Here is a 20667-nt window from a genome sequence, read left to right as displayed (position 1 = left end):
GTACACCAAACCCCCGCAACACGCAATTTATGCAACAAACTTGTACATGAACCCTGAACCTGAAAGTTGTTGGTTTTTTTTTTAATGCCTTTGGGAAAATTGGCTATCCGCATGCAAAAGAATGAAATTGAACCCTTATCTTAGCAAATATACCAAAGTCAACTAAAATGGGTTAAAGACTTAAACATAATACCTGAAACCATAAAACTTCTAGTGGAAAACATAAGAGAAAAGCTACTTGACATTAGACAATGAGTTTTTGGAAATTACACCAAAAACTCAGACAACAAAAGCAAAAATAAATGAGACTACATTAGAAAGCTCCTGTATAGCAAAGGAGACAATCAACAGAGTGAAGAGACAGTCTGTAGAATGAGAGATAATATTTGCATAATTCTGAGAAAGGGTTAATATTTAAAATATATAAGGATCTCACCAACTCGATAGCAAAAGTCCAAATAGCCTGATTAAAAAATAGTCAAGAGAACAAATGACTTTCTTTCCAAACAAGGCATCAAAATGGCCAATAGGTAGATGAAGAGGTGCTCAGCATTACCTATCATCAAGGAAATGCAAATTACAAGCCATGATAAAGTATCACTTCACACCTATTGTAACTGTCATTATGAAAAAGGTAAGAGATAAGTGTTGGCGAAGATGTGGAGAAAAGGGAACCCTTGCACACTGTTGGTGGGAATGTAAATTAGTACAGCCATTATAGAAAACAGTAGAGAAGTTACTCAAATTAAAAATAAAACTACCATATGATCTAGCAATCCCTCTTCTGGGTATATATCCAAAGGAAATGAAATCAGTACCACATAAAGAGATCTGTGCTTTTATGTTCATTGCAGCAGCATTCACAATAGCCAAGTTACAGAAACAACCTTAGTGTCCATTGACAGATGACTGAATGGATGAGGAGTTGTGAGATGCATGTATACACACATATATGCATAAACATATACAATGGAGTATTATTCAGCCTTTAAAAAAGGAAATCCTGACTTTTGTGACAACATGGATGACCCTGAAGGACATTATTTTAAGTGAAATAAGCTAGGCACAGAAAGACAAATACTGTATGATCTCACTTATCTGTGGAATCTAAAAAAGTCAAATACATAGAGAAGAAGGTGAGAAGAGAGAGGGTTAGGAATGGGGAGATGTTGGTGAAAGTGTACAAAGCTGCATTTGTGTAGGATGAATAAGTCTAGAGATCTAATGTACAGCATGAGGACTGGAGTTAATTATTGTGCACTGGAAGTTTGCCAAGAGAGTAGATTTCACTCAATGTACAAAAAATGACTGTGAGGAGGTATGTATGTTAAGTGTAGTAACTGTTTCACTATGTATATGTATGTCAAACGTGATGTTGCACACCTTAGATATATACAGTAAAAAGAAAACATGGACTCAAAATCATAAATCCTACCTCTGTCTTATTTGACAAAAATTTTTTGAGTATATGCTGTGTGTGCTTCCTATGAAGAAGAAGCAGAGGGAGATATTTTAATTGCCATTTCTTAGGAATATTTTGAATATTAATATGGAAGGGATTTGTTAAGTTATATCAAGGTTACTGGTTTTATTTTAAAAGTACAAACTATAGACCTTAAAGGACCTTTCTGTAAGAATTTATTTAAGAAACAAATTATGGAGATTATATGTTTATTTTAAGATATAATTCTGAGTTGTTTCAATATTTCATTTCAGATTATGTGAAAAAATTTGGAGAAAATTTTGCGTCATGTCAAGCTGGAATATCTAGTTTTTACACAAAGGTAATTGTTCAAAAAATAGCTGCTATAAATGTTAACATATAGAATCTTAATTCTTCTCATGATTTGGAAGACTGATATGTTTTAAAGTAAAACTGTGCAACATCTTCCTATCTCTTAAATTTGAGTATTACAACTTAATTTTGCCACTCAAAATTCCACATATATTTCAATAAAATATCAATATATAGATGGCTATACTACATAAGATGAACTAAAATCTATAGTCAAGAATATTTCTTCAATAATTTAATGAAAAAAGTAGCTACAGTTAATTATCTTGTTAACTTAGGTATTGAAAATAACCCAAGTGTGTTATTTTAAATTTCTAGTTGAGGGACAAAGGAAGCATATTAGTCTATATTTTTCATTAAAATTATTATAACTGGGAAATGTAAGAACTTAATATCCCCTTAAATCAGATAGATAATATTCCCAAGATTTTTTACTCTGTTTTTAACTTTCTAGGATACCTATGAAAGGGCACAGTTGTACTCAACCCCAAATCTCTCAGTTTTTCTTAAAAACACACTGTGAATTCAGGAATTTTTTTTTGAGTCCATGAAGATCAGGCTATATCAAGTTTGGGGTTGACAGTGTCTGCAAATATTAACAGTTATATTAAAATGCTTAAAATGCTTACAAAGAAAATGCTTTCTTCAGTTTAAGTCGACTTTTTTAAAGTTTAGGATTATTTAGGAATATAGAAATATGCTAAAGAGATTTAATTGCTGAGAGTTTTCATACTATACCAGACAAGGGCGTGCTCATTCCAATCTTCTCCTTCTCCTAAATTCCTATGTATAACAAAATGTGCCCCATATTCCATTGGACTTTTCTCCCCTAAGCTAACATTATTAGAAAAATCAGTGGTTCTTTGCAAATTGAAATAAATTAAGTCCACTTTTTATTCTTTGGCAACACATGATCATCTCCGTAATTAGCACACATGAATTACCCACATATGATTTTCTTTCATAGGAACCATATTGCCTGTCTCCCAAAAGCTTACCCTAGAGTTCAGTAGTTCTCCTTTCAACTTTTGAAATCCACTGATAAATGCGTTAAATGAGAATTTCAGAGTTTCTTCTCTGAGATTTCACTTTTAGGTAGAAATCCATTAGCCAACTTCTCTGGCTTTTTTTTTTTTTTTTTTTTCCTGGTATGATTTAACTTCACAGAATATTCCTACTTCTGGAATTTATTATTATAAAAATATGTTCTCTTCACTATCTATTGTGTATCGGGAGGAGGTTTGGGGTGGTGAGCCTAAACTTTAAATAATAATTTTTTTTTTTCTTACAGGATTTAATTGTGATGGGAGCCCCAGGATCATCTTATTGGACTGGCTCTCTTTTTGTCTACAATATAACTACAAATAAATACAAGGCTTTTTTAGACAAACAAAATCAAGTAAAATTTGGAAGTTATTTAGGTACTATAAAAATGGACAAACTTAAATGATCTCTGCCTTACGAATACTAGTACTATAATTATAAATAAGGAAAATATATTTTCCAAAGATGTAAGTGGCCAGTAGAATTATAGTAATAATTAGACAGTTCAGAAACTGTCTCTTAAGGATAGGATTTATGAAACTTTAGTTAACTTAATATTTTACATTTACACATGTGCCTAAAATCATCAATATATAATTCTTAATAGAACTTCTAGTTTAGTTTACTCTTTGTAGTTCACTTTAGGAAACACTAGTAAGTTTGTATCTTTATGTAGTCAACCAATTATACAGGTTGTTTCTATTGAGTGCCTCCCATATCTCAGGAACTTTTTGTGAGAACTTTACGTGAATTAACTCATTTAAACATCTGTGTAAGTATAGTTTCCTTAAGGACCAACTGAAAGCCAGTGGTACTGTCCACCACATTCCAGATGAGGGGCTCCGTGAAGCATATGGGTCTACAAACGGCTCATTGACCTTCACCTCATAAGTTCTTAGAATATTTCCCAGAGCTTAACTATTTTTATCATCTTCCTCCTCCTCACTATCATCTCATAAGTCAATAGTAGGATACTTTATCATCTGTATTTCAACAGAAATGCAAAGTTTTCTTGCATTAATGTCCATTACAAGAAAACAAATGCTTTTCCTATAGATTTTCAGAAAATCCATGTTTGTTTAAACTTTATATGTGTCAAATGTGAGCATCTTACACTCAGAAATAATTATAAAACAAGCACTCTTTCTTTCCATTCAAACAGAAGAAATTTCAAGTAGAAGAATTTGTTACAATTCAATGTTTTCTTGTTTATGATTAAAGGATTCTTTGAAATAGTTCAAGAAATATAACTTGATATGCCTTTTATTACATAAAATAAAATTACCTTTTGTCATCAAAAAGTCATCACAAAAGAAAGATTTGGTGGCAAAAAAGCTGAACTTTAGCAGGATTTTATTTAAGGTTTAAAGTTTTCATTTCCCAATTAAGATGTTATATTTAATATACTCTAAAATATGTCTGTTGTAATCCTAGAAACTGATTATACTGCACCAGATGTAAAGATGCTATTTTCAATTTCTAGGACTTGGAAATACAAACCATATGACTGCAGTTTTGTAAAACATAACAAAATTGCGTAAAACATAATGAATGACCGATTTTGAGTATCTGTATGCTAAATATTCTTAACTGCTTAATGTCATTTTGAATGGGGTATCATTTAATCTTATGATCTATTTTACCCATATTAGCATATGATGTACTTTACCCAAGACTCTCATACTTTCTCCCTTAAAGGATATTCAGTTGGAGCTGGTCATTTTCGGAGTCAGCATACTACTGAAGTAGTCGGAGGAGCTCCTCAACACGAGCAGATTGGTAAAGTAAGAATTACATTTTTATATTTATTTCTTCACAAAGGTTCAAATACATTGCATGAATAAGATATTAAAGGAGAAACTGCATACATAAGGAAAGAAAGATTAGAAATGATGAACAAGTTATTACATTTAGTGGAATTGGTGAAAGACGTTACGGTTTTAGAAGAAATTTAGCAAAACACTTTCTGAAAAATTACAAAAGTCAAATGAGACTTTGTTTCCTTTAAGAAAATTATAAGATAGAACTATCTAAAAATGTCCAGGGAGTATATGGTGAACAGTTACCCAGCTGAAAAGAAGTTAAGGCAACTATATATTTTGTGGTAAGACTAGAAGGAAGGAAATATTATTTCTGGTTTTAGTTTTTGCTATGTTGCTATGTGAACATTGGTCACTCAGCTTTTCTGAGTCTTACTTTTGAAAAGTGAGGCGAACAACACTTCCTGTGCCCCCTCTAGAAGATCAGTAAAATACCTCCTGAGAAAATACTTTTGCAAGTAAGGCATATTAATGTAACAGTGGATCCCAAACCCTTTTGTGTCACTCTTAAAAGGATTTATTTTTATATTTGAGCAATTAACTGCAAGTTGTAAAAATTCATGTTCGATCAAACAGAAATGAGTGGGGTTTTAAAAAATATATGGTATTCATAAAATCTTTTCTAATTATTTCCCCAATTACAGGCATATATATTCAGCATTGATGAAAAAGAACTAAATATCTTACATGAAATGAAAGGTAAAAAGGTAATATGTCTTCACCTTTAGTATCTCTGTGGGCTTTTGCGAGTAGCCCTGCTTTTTTCTCAATGAGTGGATCTGGTTTGTTTTGGGACAGCTTGGATCGTACTTTGGAGCTTCTGTCTGTGCTGTGGACCTTAACGCAGATGGCTTCTCAGATCTGCTTGTGGGAGCGCCCATGCAGAGCACCATCAGAGAGGAAGGAAGAGTGTTTGTGTACATCAACTCTGGCTCGGTATGTCCGAGTGTCCCAACTGGAAGCCATTTATGGAATTATGATCAAAACTGAAATTGATCTTATTCCAGAGATCTGAGATTATTTTCAGGTTTTTTTTTTATTGACAAAAGTTAAAATTCTAATACTGTACTGATGCTCTAAAAATGAAATGGAATATGATGATGAGGGAAAGGATCCCATTTTATTCTAGAACAATCATGAAATAGTAGGGAGTTCTCTGTTCACAGCTTGTGTTGTTCACTCGAGCTGAATTTCTTTCAGTTTTTATGTTGATACTAATCCAATTTGAAAGAATAATTTTTATACCTCCTTCAAAATATAGATTTCTTAATAGTTCTGGTTAAGGTCCTTATATAAATTATAAAATATTACTAGGACTAGAAGATGAATAATTAAGTATTTTCAATCTCTTGAAAACAATTAGAAACGAGATGTGTTTTGTTAAAACATTAATTTTCATAATTCCATATATATTATGCTCTTGATAAGAATATAAAATTGGCACAGTTTATTCCACAGTGGATATATTAATTGTATAAATAGGTAATTACTGACTATAATTCAATTTTAAATTATTGTGGTAGAAACTGACCACTTGATAATTCAAAGACTTTCTGGCCTTATCTTGCCAGCCTAGATTCTTGACATTAGGTCAAAACAAAAAATTTATGGAGTCTTAATGAGATCTTCTTGGCCTGTTCCTTTGATTTGAAAACAAGAGTGGGCTTGTGAGAAGACCAGTTCATTTCTAATGGCATAGCATTTTTCAGTCAGGATTCAACAAAGTGGACTCTGTTTCAAGAAAGTATTTGTAACTATGTTCAGTCAATGGTTTCAGAGCATTTAGCAAGTTCTTATATTAAGCATCAGACTAAACTCTATAATTTAAGAAAGAAAACATCTAGTCTTATAAATGGAAGATTCTCAAAGTTTAAAATACAGAGCAGGGAAGTTATTTATGCTTTGGCATTTCCTAGACTGTATTTAACCTACATTTAATAGTAAAAGCAAATTATCTACACAGTGATCATTAAATCTCATTAATAGTGATATTAGATAATTTTCTTCCGTAGATTTCACATTTCCATTTCCAAAAATAGTGGTCTTTGTACTGGCTACATCCTCGTGCTGCAGCTTTCTCTTATCTTCCTCTTTACAACTAAACATCCACATGTATACCTAAAGTAAAGCAACATAGAATCATTTTCCCCCATTGCAATCTTAATCTCCTTAAGAAAAAAACAGATAAACCCTTCTACCCACTTGGCTACCCTCCTGTTCTTCCCTCATGCCTACCTCGAGGCACTACTCTTATTAAACACTTGAATTAATTTAATAAGTGATTTCAGCTTTTAAATCCTCTGATACGGTCTTCCTTTGTTCTATCTAACCTCTAATTTCTCAACTCTCTGAAATGGCGCTAACCACTAGGTGGCATTTATTTACATTGATTTGATTTGCTGTTGTCTGTTCTTCTGTAGTATAGATGCCATGTGGAGAGATATTGTGTCTTGTTTACCGCTGTTTCATCAGGGATTGAAAGAGTCCTAGACAAGTAGGTGAAATTGTTTTTGAATGAACTCAAGAAAGAATGGTACTTGAGTGACTCTGGCTTCTACCTACTTGTACTAAAATAGCTCTCAGGGCTTTCCAGTGAACTCTCAGTCACCACTCTCTGTGACTAGGGAATACTTGAAGAATAGTGATCACCTCTTCCTATTGAAACTCTCCTTCCAGAACTTCAGAGCCATTGCACTGTCTTAAGTCCGTCCCTTGTCTGTTCTCCCTGGAGCCTTTTCACCCTTCTGCTCTTTAAATTTAGACATTTGCCCAGGAGCCAAGCTGTTTTATCCCTGACTTCTTTGAATCAATCATTCACTGCTTCAGTGTCAGTGATTATAAAGATGATTCCCAGTCATCTTAGTTCATTTAAAATAAAATAAATGACATTTAGCGAGTATCTGAAATGTAACCCGGACTATAAAAAGAGGTAATAATCATAGAGCTGTCCCCAGGACTTCAGGATCTTGTAAAGCCACCAATGGGAGTAAACAATTGACTACGACGTGGTACATGGCACATTGTAAGTACATACAAAGTGGAAGAAGTGATTCCCTTTGGCTCAAGAAGCTTTTACAGAGGAAGTAGTGTTTGAGAAAGACAAAAATCAGAATTTTTCTATTGTAAAATTCACAAATGAAGACACTTGACAAGGAAAGAACGTGTATATGCTTAAGGAGTGCCAAGTAGATTTGGGAAGAAGAAAGGATATGGCCTTTTCTCTTTTTAATACAAAGGACTGACATGATCAAAGTTTGCGAAGAGAACTGATAGCTGTGATTGTAACAGCTAATTATTACATTATTGAATGTCTTATTGTAGTAACTCATCTTCCTCCTTCCTAGTTATCCATTGACTAATCTATGCTCCATTGCTGCTGGTTCCAAAGACCAACTTCAGTCATGTCACTCCTCAACTCAGAAACCTTCAGTGTTTACTGTTGTTCCCTAAATTAAGAGTAAATTTTCCTTGACAATCAAGATGCTACACTATGAGACTGCAATCTGACATTTTTGTCTCATTCATTATACATGCCATTCATTAGAGCCAAATTCTTTGGAATTTGTTTTGCTGCTGGTTTTCTCTGTGTATCAAAATTACGCTTATCCTTCAGTAGCCACCTGGCATGCCATCTCCTTTATGAAGTCTCTTCTGTTATAATTAGATTTTTTTATTTATTTATTTTTGCTTCTTGATATTGTAAAGCAGTTTCTGCTTCTCAGTCATTTGTATGCTTGGGCTAAGCCCTGCCTGTAACTGTGGGCTTATTGAAGAAAGGGAATGTGTTTTATACACACACTTCCTTGCCCCCTTTCACCTTTTCACTCTTTGCACAGTGTGTTGTCTTTAGTAGAAGCTCAATAAATATTTGCTAAATTGAATTATCAAAATGATTTATTGGATTTTCAAAGCTAGAGATCATGAGTTTGACAATTTTTTATGTCCTCTGAGCTCTAATCATACTATTATGTGTTGACAGACTCAATAAATATTTATTGAATTGAACTGAGATGTGTGTACTAAAGCTCAGTCTGTAGTTTGTCCAACTTGTTTGACGCATTAGAAAAAATCCATATCCAATTACAACAGTAAATTGTGTAAAGTTGTCAGGGAGTGTTATAATGACACCGTTTCTCTCCCTTTCTATCTAGGGAGCAGTAATGAATGAAATGGAAACAAACCTCGTTGGAAGTGACAAATATGCTGCAAGATTTGGCGAATCTATAGTTAATCTTGGTGACATTGACAATGATGGCTTTGAAGGTAATTAAAATTATCAATTTGGTGCTTGATTTCTGCTTTTAAAATGGTTTTTGGAAGAAAATATGATTAAAGTTTTGTGGTGTTTACCTTCCTATAGAAAATGGATCCAGAGTGGCATGCTAAGTTTTTTCTTTTCTTTAGTGTTATGTATGACTTCTCCTCAGTTTGTCACCCATTGATCTTTACCACTGTTAATAATGGATATTCAAAATACTTTATTTCAGTGATTCTAAGGCACCATTGATTAGAAACTGCATTATTATTTATGTGTCCCTAAAAGCTGCCTATTAAGCTGTTAAAGCCCACCATTTTTCCATGTTAAGGAAGACCCTGATTTCAGAAATAATAAAATATGGGCAGGAAATGTGTATCATAGACTCATTGGACCATGGTATTTAACTATCAGTACAATAAAGACACTGACCAAACCCAACAGAGGCTGGCTGCAGAGCTGGAGCAGGGTTCTGGAAGCCCTCTGCTCTGCCAGGCGTTCCCTATAGCCATGTTATGGGAGGATCTGGGGAATTTGAGAAGAGATTCTCAGCAGGCCACTGGGAAGCCTGGGGACAGTGGCTGTTTACCCACTGATATTGAAGTTTTTCACTAACTGAGTAGATGGTAGTGTGGTAACTGTGCATATCACCATGGATGTCAGTCCTGTTGTTGAAATCCCTGCATCTACTAGCATTCTCTGTTAAAAATTTGCTTTTATCAATCTAGTTCTAAGTGGTAAGTAACTGAGTCTGTTAAAATTGTGCATGAAATGATGAATAGGTTTAAGAGGAGAGTGTGCAATTTCCTGGAGTTCAGCACATAAGTATTTGATACTTATTTTTAGGGTTCATAATTGTCTTCTTGATAAGACCATTGGCAATTAGTATATGGTAATTTTAGGCTACAGCTTTCTCAGAGATTAAAGTGATGGGGTACTATAAATTCTCATCTTCTTAATGTCTTCTTGTACCTAGATACCACAATCTACTTTAAATATATAAAATGCGTTATTCTACACAAAAAGTCAGTTATGGAATACATGCTTCCAGGGAACCTTCTTAAACGTAAAATAGTGTAACTATGTTATGCAAGTCTTACTGTTCTGGATTTTTTGTTTACTATTTAAAACTGAAAGGAGAGAAAAAATATGTGTGTATACTTTTGGTTATTATGATTACATATAATATTTTAATAAAACATGTATGGAGGGGAGCCTCTCTGTACCCCACCCATCACTAGCTTCCCCCTACTTCCCTTACCCTACCAGAACCCCAGGTTGGGCACTGGCTCATTTTCACAAATAACCTCATCCCGGACAGGGGTGAGGGAAGGTGTTGTGGCTGTTTTGTTTAATTGGAGCTGTAAGAGGGATCGTGTCTTGTTTTATGCCCTTCCTGGAAAGGGGGCGGGACACCTGGTTTGCACTCCTGTATTGGCCATTGCTGCCGTCACTTATCACATTGAGTTCACATCCCTTGAGAGTTTGTATAAATTCAGGTCAGTGCTGCTCCTATGCAGCCATCCAGTGTCATAGAAAAGCAATTCACTGATAACTGATCTCTCCATTCAGAAGTGTGCAGTTTTAATGTACAGCAGTAAGAAACTGTTATTTTATTATCTTTTTATTAAAAGTCTGATTTGATTAAAAACAAAAAATTTTATTATGTTTGATGTTACATCTCATAAGTAACCAGCAATTCTGTGATAGTTATTGAACATTTATTTTGGGTCAGATGTACCATATCAGGTACAGAATATGTACCATAATAAATGAAAATGAAGAAAATAGTGGCACCCTTTTTTATAGTTCTGCAATCAAGTAGAAAATAAAAGTAATACTTGAAAACATAAGCCTTATTTAGTGGCAAATTTAAGGGTTCTACCTAATAAAAACCTGCAGATAAAACCATGTTTATGCATTTTGATATGTTGTGTGTTGTATAGACAACCCAATTCTTTCTTTTAAAACACAAAATCACTGTTTAGTAAAACACTTTATGATTTTCTGTCTTGTTTTAATTGGCACATTTAAGGAAGACCACTATTTTACCCTTTTGAATGTGAAAATATATGTATGTACACATAGAAATTATTTTTGTGGCATCAAAATGTCAGTGACAAATTTGAATTATTGTGATAGTTAGAGCTGTAAAACTGTCATGAGCAGTAGGCAAATTCCCTTATTAGAATTACTCTAGTACCTGGGAAAAGCCCAAGTAATTTTCCAGTGGTGTGAAGGACAGACAGAGTATTCTGTCAATGAGACTTAGGAAGAAGACTTCGGAGGGGACTTTCAGGGGACAGTGCAGTCTCTTAGTTTGTATAGGAGACCCTGGGCTTCACATAACTCTTGTTTCGCTAAAAGCCCTCAGCACTCCACTCCTAAAGGTAATACTTTTATATCTGGAAGTTATTATGCAAATGATTTTTTAAAGTATTTCTGCATATTTTTGTGCTATTTATAATGCCTTTTATAATTCACAGCATATTTACACTTAGTGGCTACATTGACACTTCAGTGAGTGTTTATAATGCCATATATCTTTTTCTACTTGGCCCAGTTGTTTTTTTTTTTTTTTTTTTTGAACCAGAGTCTTGCTCTTGTCGCCCAGGCTCGAGTGCAGTGGTGTGATCTTGCCTCACTGCAACTCCGCCTTCCAGGTTCACGCCATTCTCCTGCCTCAGCCTCCCGAGTAGCTGGGACTACAGGCGCCTGCCACCATGCCTGCTGGTTAATTTTTTTGTGTTTTTAGTAGAGACAGAGTTGCACTGTGTTAACCAGAATAGTCTCGACCTCCTGACCTTGTGATCCGCCCGCCTTGGCCTCCCAAAGTGCTGAGATTACAGGCGTGAGTCACCGCGCCCAGTCCTCCAGTTCTAATTTTATCTTCTATTTTGCCCATAAGTAGGCATTTTCAATATTTTAGATATTAGCAAGACCATTGCTGATGTGGAAACAGGGTGAGTGTGTCCTATTCCACCATGTCTGCCTGCATGAGACAGCAGGAATTTACAAGTTCTTTTTCTTTATGTGTTTCTTTATTACTTTGCCCCATCTTGTCTTATTTTATTTTTCTGGGGTGAATGGGTAAAGATACTTTGTGTTCATGGCAAGAAGTGTAGGATTATGTAGAAAGAGACTCCAATATTGGATGCAAATCACACTTAATGTCTTTATTATGCAAATTTTTGTGGTACTTTGTGTAGCAAACCTAAGTTATCTTGGCATTTGTCATATCACTTTTCAGTTGTTCTCAAACGGAAAAAAAAAATCAGACTCTATTTCCTGTGTCCTTAGAAAAGCAACACAAGCCATTTTCTAAAAAGATGACCAATTGATTTGGCAAGAGTTTAGTTAAAACTCCTCAAAAGCATGAAAAAATTGGTCAGACTAATATACCTGACATGACCAACAGCAGATAGCATTTTTTACTTTATATGTAAAATAGACTTAACAAGACCGCTATTTATCGGTTTAGTTTCTGTTTTCACCTTGAGCCTTATTATCTGACTTTTAGACAATATATTTGAATATTTTTAGAGCAGAACCATAAGTTCTACAATTGTAAATTACAACTGTACTATTACTTTGTGTGCGCCTGAAATTTTGATATATCATCAAATCATTAAGTGAGCACTTCTGTTTTATTTGTTTATAGAGTACAAGTGCCATATTGTTACATGTATCAATTACATAGTGATCAAGTCAGAGCTTGTGGGTATCCATCATCCAAATAACATACATTTTTACCCATTAAGTAATTTTTCATCATCCACCCCTCACAACCCCTTTCTTTTCTAAGTCTTCATTGTCTGTCATTCTACTTTATACATCCATGTGAACACATTTTTAAAGCACTGATTTATGAGTTAAGAACATGTGTTATTTTACTTTCTGTGCCTGGCTTGTTTCACTTAAGATAATGACACCACCCACCAGTTCTATCCCTGTTGCTGCAGAATACATGATTTCCTTTTATTTTAATGGCTGAATAGTATTCGTGTGTGTGTGTGTGTGTGTGTGTGTGTGTGTGTGTGTGTGTGAGAGAGAGAGAGAGAGAGAGAGAGAGAGAGAGAGAACCTCTTTGACACAGAACAGGAATCGGTATTAGGAAGGGAAATTTGGGGGTATGACCTCTGTTGTTAATGAGTTCATAGAGCATGGCAATAGCAAAGGCGCTGGAGCCAGGCTGCAGGGTTTAAATCCCAGCTCCATAACATCCTGGCTCTGTCACCTTGAGCAGGTTATACCCTGCACCTCAGTTTCCTCATCTGTAAAGTTGGAGTCAGAGTATTTATTTAATATAGCGGTTGTGAGAGTTACTTGGGTAAATGTGCATGAAGCCCATATCACAGTACCTACATTGTAAGCATAAGTGTTGGCTGACACTAATACTAATAATTTTGATTTATATTAAAAGAATGAAAATGTTCAGATAAGAAGTAAAAGCAATCGTTACATATCTGTGTTCTGTATATTGTGTCCCAAATTAAGTTGCATAGGCTTGGAAAACATTTCTATATATTTCAAAATGTATCTTTCTCATTTGAATAATGATAGCTAGAACTTTATTATATAACAGATCCAGGTGTAATCCAGGAAGTAAGAGTTTGAATCTATATATGTGATAGCCAAAGATTGAAGTGTCCTCTGTATGGAAAAAAATTTATTTGGACCTTTTAAATATTTTGGCTGAAAAGGCTCATCAGTGTTTTTCCTAAATATTTGCCTTAATCTAGATCACTCTTGCTAATAACAGATACTGTAAGAATTACATCAACCACTTCATGAACAAGGCTTGTTATTTTTTTCATGTGTTAAGAAGAATCAATGTATAGCAAATTCTACAGCTTTAACCACAGTGGTGGAAGTATAAACCCAGCCCTGATTAAAGAAATTGCTGTCTTCCGTTCAATGGCTATAAGATACTTTTCTCCACTCCTTCTTTTCCTTCTTTTCCTCTTCTCCTCCTCCTCTCTTTCTCTTCCTTCCAATTCTTGCTCCTCTGTTCCTGCATGTATATATTCTGCACAAATCTGACTCCAGTTATTCCAAACGAGTTGCCATTCTTCACATGTGCCATGCTGCCTGTTGCTTCCCTGCCCTTGCACAGGCTTTTCCCTATCTCTAAATTGCATTTCCCCTTTTCTTCACCTGGCTGTGACCTATGGATACTCTAATCTTATCTTGGGCATCATCTTCTATGAAAAGCCTTCCCTAATTTCCACCACTTCCTCCTCATATGCTATGTTATTAGTCTATTCTTACTTGCCATTCCTCCCCACTAAACAATGAGTTTCTTTCTGTGGTACTGCCCTGTTTTGCCAGCTCCTGGCAAATGCCTGGAATATAATAGGTGCTGACTAGCTGTCCAATGAATGAATAAATGAATGGGTATGTTTGCATATGAAAGTTTGAAAAACTTCATACAAGTCAAAAGAGGCTAGCCTTAGTATGTATAAACAAAGTAAATATAGGTGTTTACCATTTCTTTTTAACTGAAACTAGAAAAGCTTTTGCATTTTTACAATTTTACATTGTTTAGCATGGAGTTATACATCAAAGATATGTTTATCTTCATTGAAATAGTAGCCAAAAATTACCACTGTTGATGAAAAGGTTTTCAGTTTGATGGTAATAAGTAATATCATGAAGACAAACTACTTTAGGTTTCCATTAAAGTAACAAAAAGCCATTGCATATAAATAAATATGTGCATAAATAGACAATACTTGGTAAAATAATGAAATGCTCTTGCAACTGTAGAATATTATTTTTCTCCTTTGTGCTATATATTTATAGCACTTAACCATGTCATTTACTCAGGTTTTCTTAGTTGATCAGATCATTTTTTTCCCTTGGTATCATAGTCTGACATAATTATATACAGAAAGGTGATATAATCATTATTTTACAGAACAAATCCTTTTTCTGAAATCCTGTGTGTATGTGTGTGCAGATATCTCTAACAGATACCTTAATCATTTTCATTGGAGTAGGAATTAAGTTAAAAGTCATTTTGCAAATAAGGTAAGTCTGGACTCCCAAAGTAAAAATTCTTATGATCAAAATATTCATAGATTATGAGAAGTTATTACATGCAAGGCACTGCTCTAAGCACTTTACATAAGTTATATCCTTTTATGCTGAGAGTGGTTTTTATTATGATCCCATTATATAGGTGAGAGAATTGAAACACAGATTAAGAAATGGGCCCAGCCTAGCATGGCAGTGCCCAGTGGCAGAGCTTGGATCAGACCCCAGTGATCTGTCTGTAGAGCCCATGCCCTAATCATTTTGTTAGATTGCCTCTCAGATGCTTCCACTCTGCTTTCTTCATGTACAAACTATTGTGTACAATCCTGTATATGATGATGATCGTATTTTATTTTTTTCTGTCTGAGGAAGACTGTTATTTTTCATAAAAGAGAGTTTTCTTACGTGATATGAATTAGGGTTCATTAGGTTAGTTTTCGAAGTTGCATTCTTTGTATCAAGAATTTATTTTTCCACTGCTTAAATTCTTGGATAGATGTTGCTATCGGAGCTCCACAAGAAGATGACTTGCAAGGTGCTATTTATATTTACAATGGCCGAGCAGATGGGGTCTCATCAGCCTTCTCGCAGGTAAGATACTATTCTATTTCCAAAAGAAGCATTGGTTATAATGCGTATCCTTAAAACTTCCAGGGTCATGTGGACTTTTTTTCCTCAATTTTCTCTTTCAAATACTTCACACTTCATTTCACCGTTTACTTATAGTGACAAATGATCTTATTTTAAGGGATTAATAATTCTTCAAACTCCCTTTTTCCATAAATAAGAGTTGTAGTTCATTTCCACCCTAGCTTATCTATTGACCATTAAATATTTGTCTTTGTATTTCATTAAATTGTATTCCAAGGTAATATCCATATGATTGTAAAATATGCCCATTTGGATTTGATTAACTGTGTCTTGGCCTTGTGGCTAGAGCTCCATATTTCATGAAGATTGCACAGGGAGATCAAACACACATATGATACTCTGGGTTTCTTTCACTGTTGAGTAGTAAGATGATAGCACTTTAATAATGTCTCATAATCTTACTCTGACTTCACTTTTGTATGTTGAAAAATCATGGCATTTCAGTGCCTAGAAAGAAAATGACATACGCAGAGAAGAAAAGTTTTTCTCTTGATATTTGCATGGAAATATTAGCTGGCAGTTATTTTGATTAGGTAAAATGAGCAAATGGTTCTCTGTAATTGATATAAAAGAAATGTATTTGCCTAGTAAACAAAAATACCAATTTTCTTAGTATGAATATCAGCTTAATATTTATAAACCTGTATGTGCACATGAAATTAGACATGTGGAATAGAAAGTACATATCTGGCTAGGATTGTTCTTGTTAAAAAGTTGGCTTTTATCAAAAGCCTCAGTCATAAGCTCCACTAAGTGATTATAGACATCTTGTTTTCCAGATTACTTATTTAATTGTTCATGTTGGGAAAGGAAGTAAATACAGAGCCTGAAGAGACCTAAGGAAGCCAGGCATGGTGGTGTGCACCTGTAATCTCAGCTACTCAGGAAGCTGAGCTGGGAAGACTGCTTGAACCCAGGAGTTCCAGGCCAGGCCAGGTGCCATAGTGAGACCCCTATCTCTGAAAAGACTTGAGAGGGAGTCAGGACTATTTTAGAAAATCTGTACAACATAATTTTCCCTTTGCTCACAAAGTAAAGTAAAATTTTTTAGTCATAAAATAAATGTCATCTGTTCATTTCCAGCTGGAAAATTTTGTCACTCTTGGAAGTATTTGATTTAACTAAAATGCAACTTTGTTAGTAGATGTGCCAAGGCATGCCTGGGAAAGCTCATTATTTAGCTAAATCATTGCTTCTCTGGTATATTAGTATTCAAAAACTACTTCCCACTCAACTTTCCTATTTTTCAGAGAATTGAAGGACTTCAGATCAGCAAATCGTTAAGTATGTTTGGACAGTCTATATCAGGACAAATTGATGCAGATAATAATGGATATGTAGGTGAGTAATTAGTTTATCATAATTTATAAATTGGAATAAGCTCTATATAGATACTGCTTTATAGTGAAGTACATAATACTGGTATGAAAGACTTCATCTTACTGATAATTTTTTTAATTCATTTTTAAAGTTCTCCTTAATTCAAGGATGGGCCTAAAATGATCAAGTAATTCCTCAGCTTAACAGTGTTAGTTACTCAATGTTATAGTCTGTGTTTTTGAAAAAAATGAAAGCACTCATGAAAATCAAATAGATAATGAGGAAAAGAAAGAAAACTTATTTAGAAAGGAAATTTGAATGTTTCTAGTCCAAAAATTGAATTTTGTTTTAGTAAACTTTTTATCATAAAGTTTATGATATATCATAATGGGATGACTGTTGTACATGAGTAGATTCAGAGAAAAGAGGAATGAATTGTAAGATGTTAGCATATAGTCTCTAATTTTCTACAAGTAGTGTTTTTAGGTAATCAAAGGTGATACGTAGTTCAGTACTTATGGCTGAAAAGTAATTCTCTTTGACTAATGATGATCATTAATCTGTGTTGTTTTTTATCCTCCAGATGTTGCAGTTGGTGCTTTTCGGTCTGATTCTGCTGTGTTGCTAAGGTAAGATTGATATATGTCACTGCTTAATGGCAATTTGGTTTAATTGTAAATGATGGGAGGCAGTGTTTAAAATCAGCAGTGGTAGTGACCTCATGATACTCTTTTGGTATTCTGAAGTTTAATTATTGCACTTTGGGGTATTTTTTTCACCTTACAGAGATATAATTAAATCATCAAAATCAATATTTTGGACATTTAAATAAAAGTTATTTTCCCTGTGCACAGAAAGTAATTAGTATGTATACACATAATAAGGAAGACTCATGAAATTACTGGTCAATGTAAAGCTGCACAAAACAAATGCACTTCTTAGGAAAATAATTCTTTTTTTTTTTTTTTTTTTTTTTTGTGAGGCGAGCTCGCTCTGTCGCTGGGACTGGAGTGCAGCCTGGCGCCAGATCTCAGCTCGCTGCAAGCTCCGCCTCCGAGGTTTACGCCATTCCCTGCCTCAGCCCTCCCGATAGCTGGCGGACTACAGGCGCCCGGGGCCACCTCGCCCCGGCCCTCGCTTTTTGTATTTTAGTAGAGACGGGGCTTCACGCCGTGTTAGGCGCAGGATGGGTCTCGATCTCCTGACCTCGCTGATCCGGCCCGTCTCGCGCCTCCCAAAGTGCTGCGGATTACAGGCTTGAGCCACGCCGCCCGGCCGGAAAAATAATTCTTTAATTAACATTGCTAATTGTATTTTGCTAATTGTATTTCCTTCTCAGGACAAGACCTGTAGTCATTGTTGAAGCTTCTTTAAGCCACCCTGAGTCAGTAAATAGAACAAAATTTGACTGTGTTGAAAATGGATGGCCTTCTGTGTGCATGGATCTAACACTGTGTTTCTCATATAAGGGCAAGGAAGTTCCAGGTTACATTGGTGAGTATGCCTTACAAAATTAATCCTTGATGGGGTGCGGTTCTTTCATTAATCCCACAATCCTGTTTGGAGCCCTCACCGGTTTTCACTATGGAGATCTTTAGAGCAGGGGCGAGAAACTACCTGATGCATACTTTTCCTCTCCATCTTCCAGATTCTTGTGTTGTTCTAACTAATGAGTTGGGCACATTAGAAGGCTGTAGTTGTTTAGAGATTATGAGAAGCAAAGGACATAGTATCTCTTGCTATGTTAGTTTAAGGTAAACCAACTGAGCTTAACCTGTGAAATCTCTTTCTTCATATTTTATCCAATTTCAATAATTGAAGAAAGCCAGGCATGGTGGCTCATGTCTGTAATCCCAGCACTTTAGGTGGCTGAGGCTTGAGCCCAGGAGGTCCAGGCTACAACGAGCTGTGATCACACCACTGCATTCCAGCCTGAGCAATGGAATGAGATCCTGTCTCAAAAAAATAATAATCGCAAAAATATTTTTAAAATTGAAGAAGCTAGACCTGATTCTAATTTATATAAATAATATGCCCGTTAATAATTTACTGCGACTACAAGCCCCTAAGAACCCTACCCATTTCCCTATGTATAGACAACTCTCAATTATCTGCTCTGGAGAAAGTATCATTGATACAGCTCATCCAAAATCATGGTGGCGAATTCCAAATCATGTATATGTGACTTTATAAGCATTTTTGCTAGCAGATTAATGTTCCTAATTGTTTTATTTAGGCTAATATGAGAATAACTACTAGTGAAACTAGCCTGTGGTAGGAGAAGAGCGTATCTGGGCATATCATTTAAAGATTAATAATTCACAATATTTATGATCCTCTATTAGGACCTGTCAAGAGTTTATTGTATTCATGACCCTGCAGGCTGCTGTTTTCTAAACAGCATGAAGGGCCCACATACTTATTAAATAATACCATGGATATGTAATAGATGTCTCAGTATGCATGAGGTACACAATGAGCCTGTACCTGAAAGGTACACAATGAGTCTGGTATCTCTACTTTAGATCAGACTTATTTTTAATAGTGCTCTGAAAAAGTCATGGCCAGAGCTATAGTAATAAGAGGGTGGGCAAGCCTTCATCTAGTTATTGATTTGAAAATGGCAGTTTGAGAACCTGACCACACAGTAAATTACACATTAACACAGACAAGCTGATGGATAATCTGAAAGATTACACACTGAGTAGATGAGGCACTTTCCTTTTATGTAAAACCAGTGTTTTCTCTACTAACAATTCCATTGTTACCAGATATTTTTAAAAACAGTTGAAGACAAATATATGAAACACATAAATAATCATCACATTATTAGAGAAACATATCTTAGAATTATCACAAAATGACTCCCAGGAGAAATAATTCACATGGTAAGCATGTTTAATAAAGCCAGGACATTTTGACTCTTACTAATAGTGGATTATTTTTCACCTCATTTTCATTTACTCTTTTTCTGAACTCAGGACAATGAACTTGTAGATAGCTATTTCAGTTGCAGTGCTGTTTCTCTGAGGTATTGAATCTCAGTTATAATTTTGAAATCTGCCGGGTGCGGTGGCTCAAGCCTGTAATCCCAGCACTTTGGGAGGCTGAGACGGGCGGATCACAAGGTCAGGAGATCGAGACCATCCTGGCTAACCCGGTGAAACCCCGTCTCTACTGAAAATACAAAAAACTAGCTGGGCGAGGTGGCAGGCGCCTATAGTCCCAGCTACTCGGGAGACTGAGGCAGGAGAATGGCGTGAACCCTAAAGGCGGAGCTTGCAGTGAGCTGAGATCCGGCCACTGCACTCCAGTTTGGGCGACAGAGCGAGACTCCACCTCAAAAAATAATAATAGTAATAATAATTTGAAATCCAATTGGCTTGGACTTCATTATTTTCCAACTAAAAGATGACTGAAGGATTTATTTGAAATGTATAAAGAATAATATAGCTGTTATGCTTGTTTCCTTGAAATAAGTAGGTAAAATTCTTCTAGAAGTGTAAGTTACTCCTAAAATATAAATGAACATGTCAAGAATTACATAAATTCTTTAAACTATCACATGAATTATTGCTTCTATATAATGAGTGACACCTCAGAAGAATATTATATTTAGCTTGCATGGCAAAGAACCCATTTAGATTCGTGAAATGGGTCTCACTTTCTTGGTAAAGATCTGGCTTGGAAGTTTTTGTTTGCTTTTAACATTTCTTTCTTTTCTTTTCTTTTTTTTTTTTTTT

The 20667-nt window shown here is 35.1% G+C and overlaps 1 protein-coding gene across 1 annotated transcript in view; it reads left to right on the top strand.

Moving 5' to 3' along the window:
- The first annotated feature begins 3221 nt into the window (after positions 1-3221).
- LOC108526617 (integrin alpha-4) overlaps positions 3222-20667 on the top strand; it is a 53445-nt gene continuing 35999 nt past the window's right edge. Inside the window, exons 1-9 of the mRNA XM_017867431.1 lie at positions 3222-3306; positions 4538-4623; positions 5304-5366; positions 5458-5595; positions 8811-8922; positions 15450-15544; positions 16855-16945; positions 17508-17553; positions 18264-18418. Of these exons, the coding sequence (XP_017722920.1) occupies positions 5352-5366; positions 5458-5595; positions 8811-8922; positions 15450-15544; positions 16855-16945; positions 17508-17553; positions 18264-18418 (652 nt within the window). The 5' untranslated portion in view covers positions 3222-3306; positions 4538-4623; positions 5304-5351. The remainder of the gene's footprint in view (positions 3307-4537; positions 4624-5303; positions 5367-5457; positions 5596-8810; positions 8923-15449; positions 15545-16854; positions 16946-17507; positions 17554-18263; positions 18419-20667) is intronic.

This window comes from Rhinopithecus bieti, unplaced genomic scaffold, assembly GCF_001698545.2.
Source record: "Rhinopithecus bieti isolate Rb0 unplaced genomic scaffold, ASM169854v2 scaffold_3041, whole genome shotgun sequence".
Taxonomy (NCBI): domain Eukaryota; kingdom Metazoa; phylum Chordata; class Mammalia; order Primates; family Cercopithecidae; genus Rhinopithecus; species Rhinopithecus bieti.
This window is presented reverse-complemented; position numbering and strand designations above follow the sequence as displayed.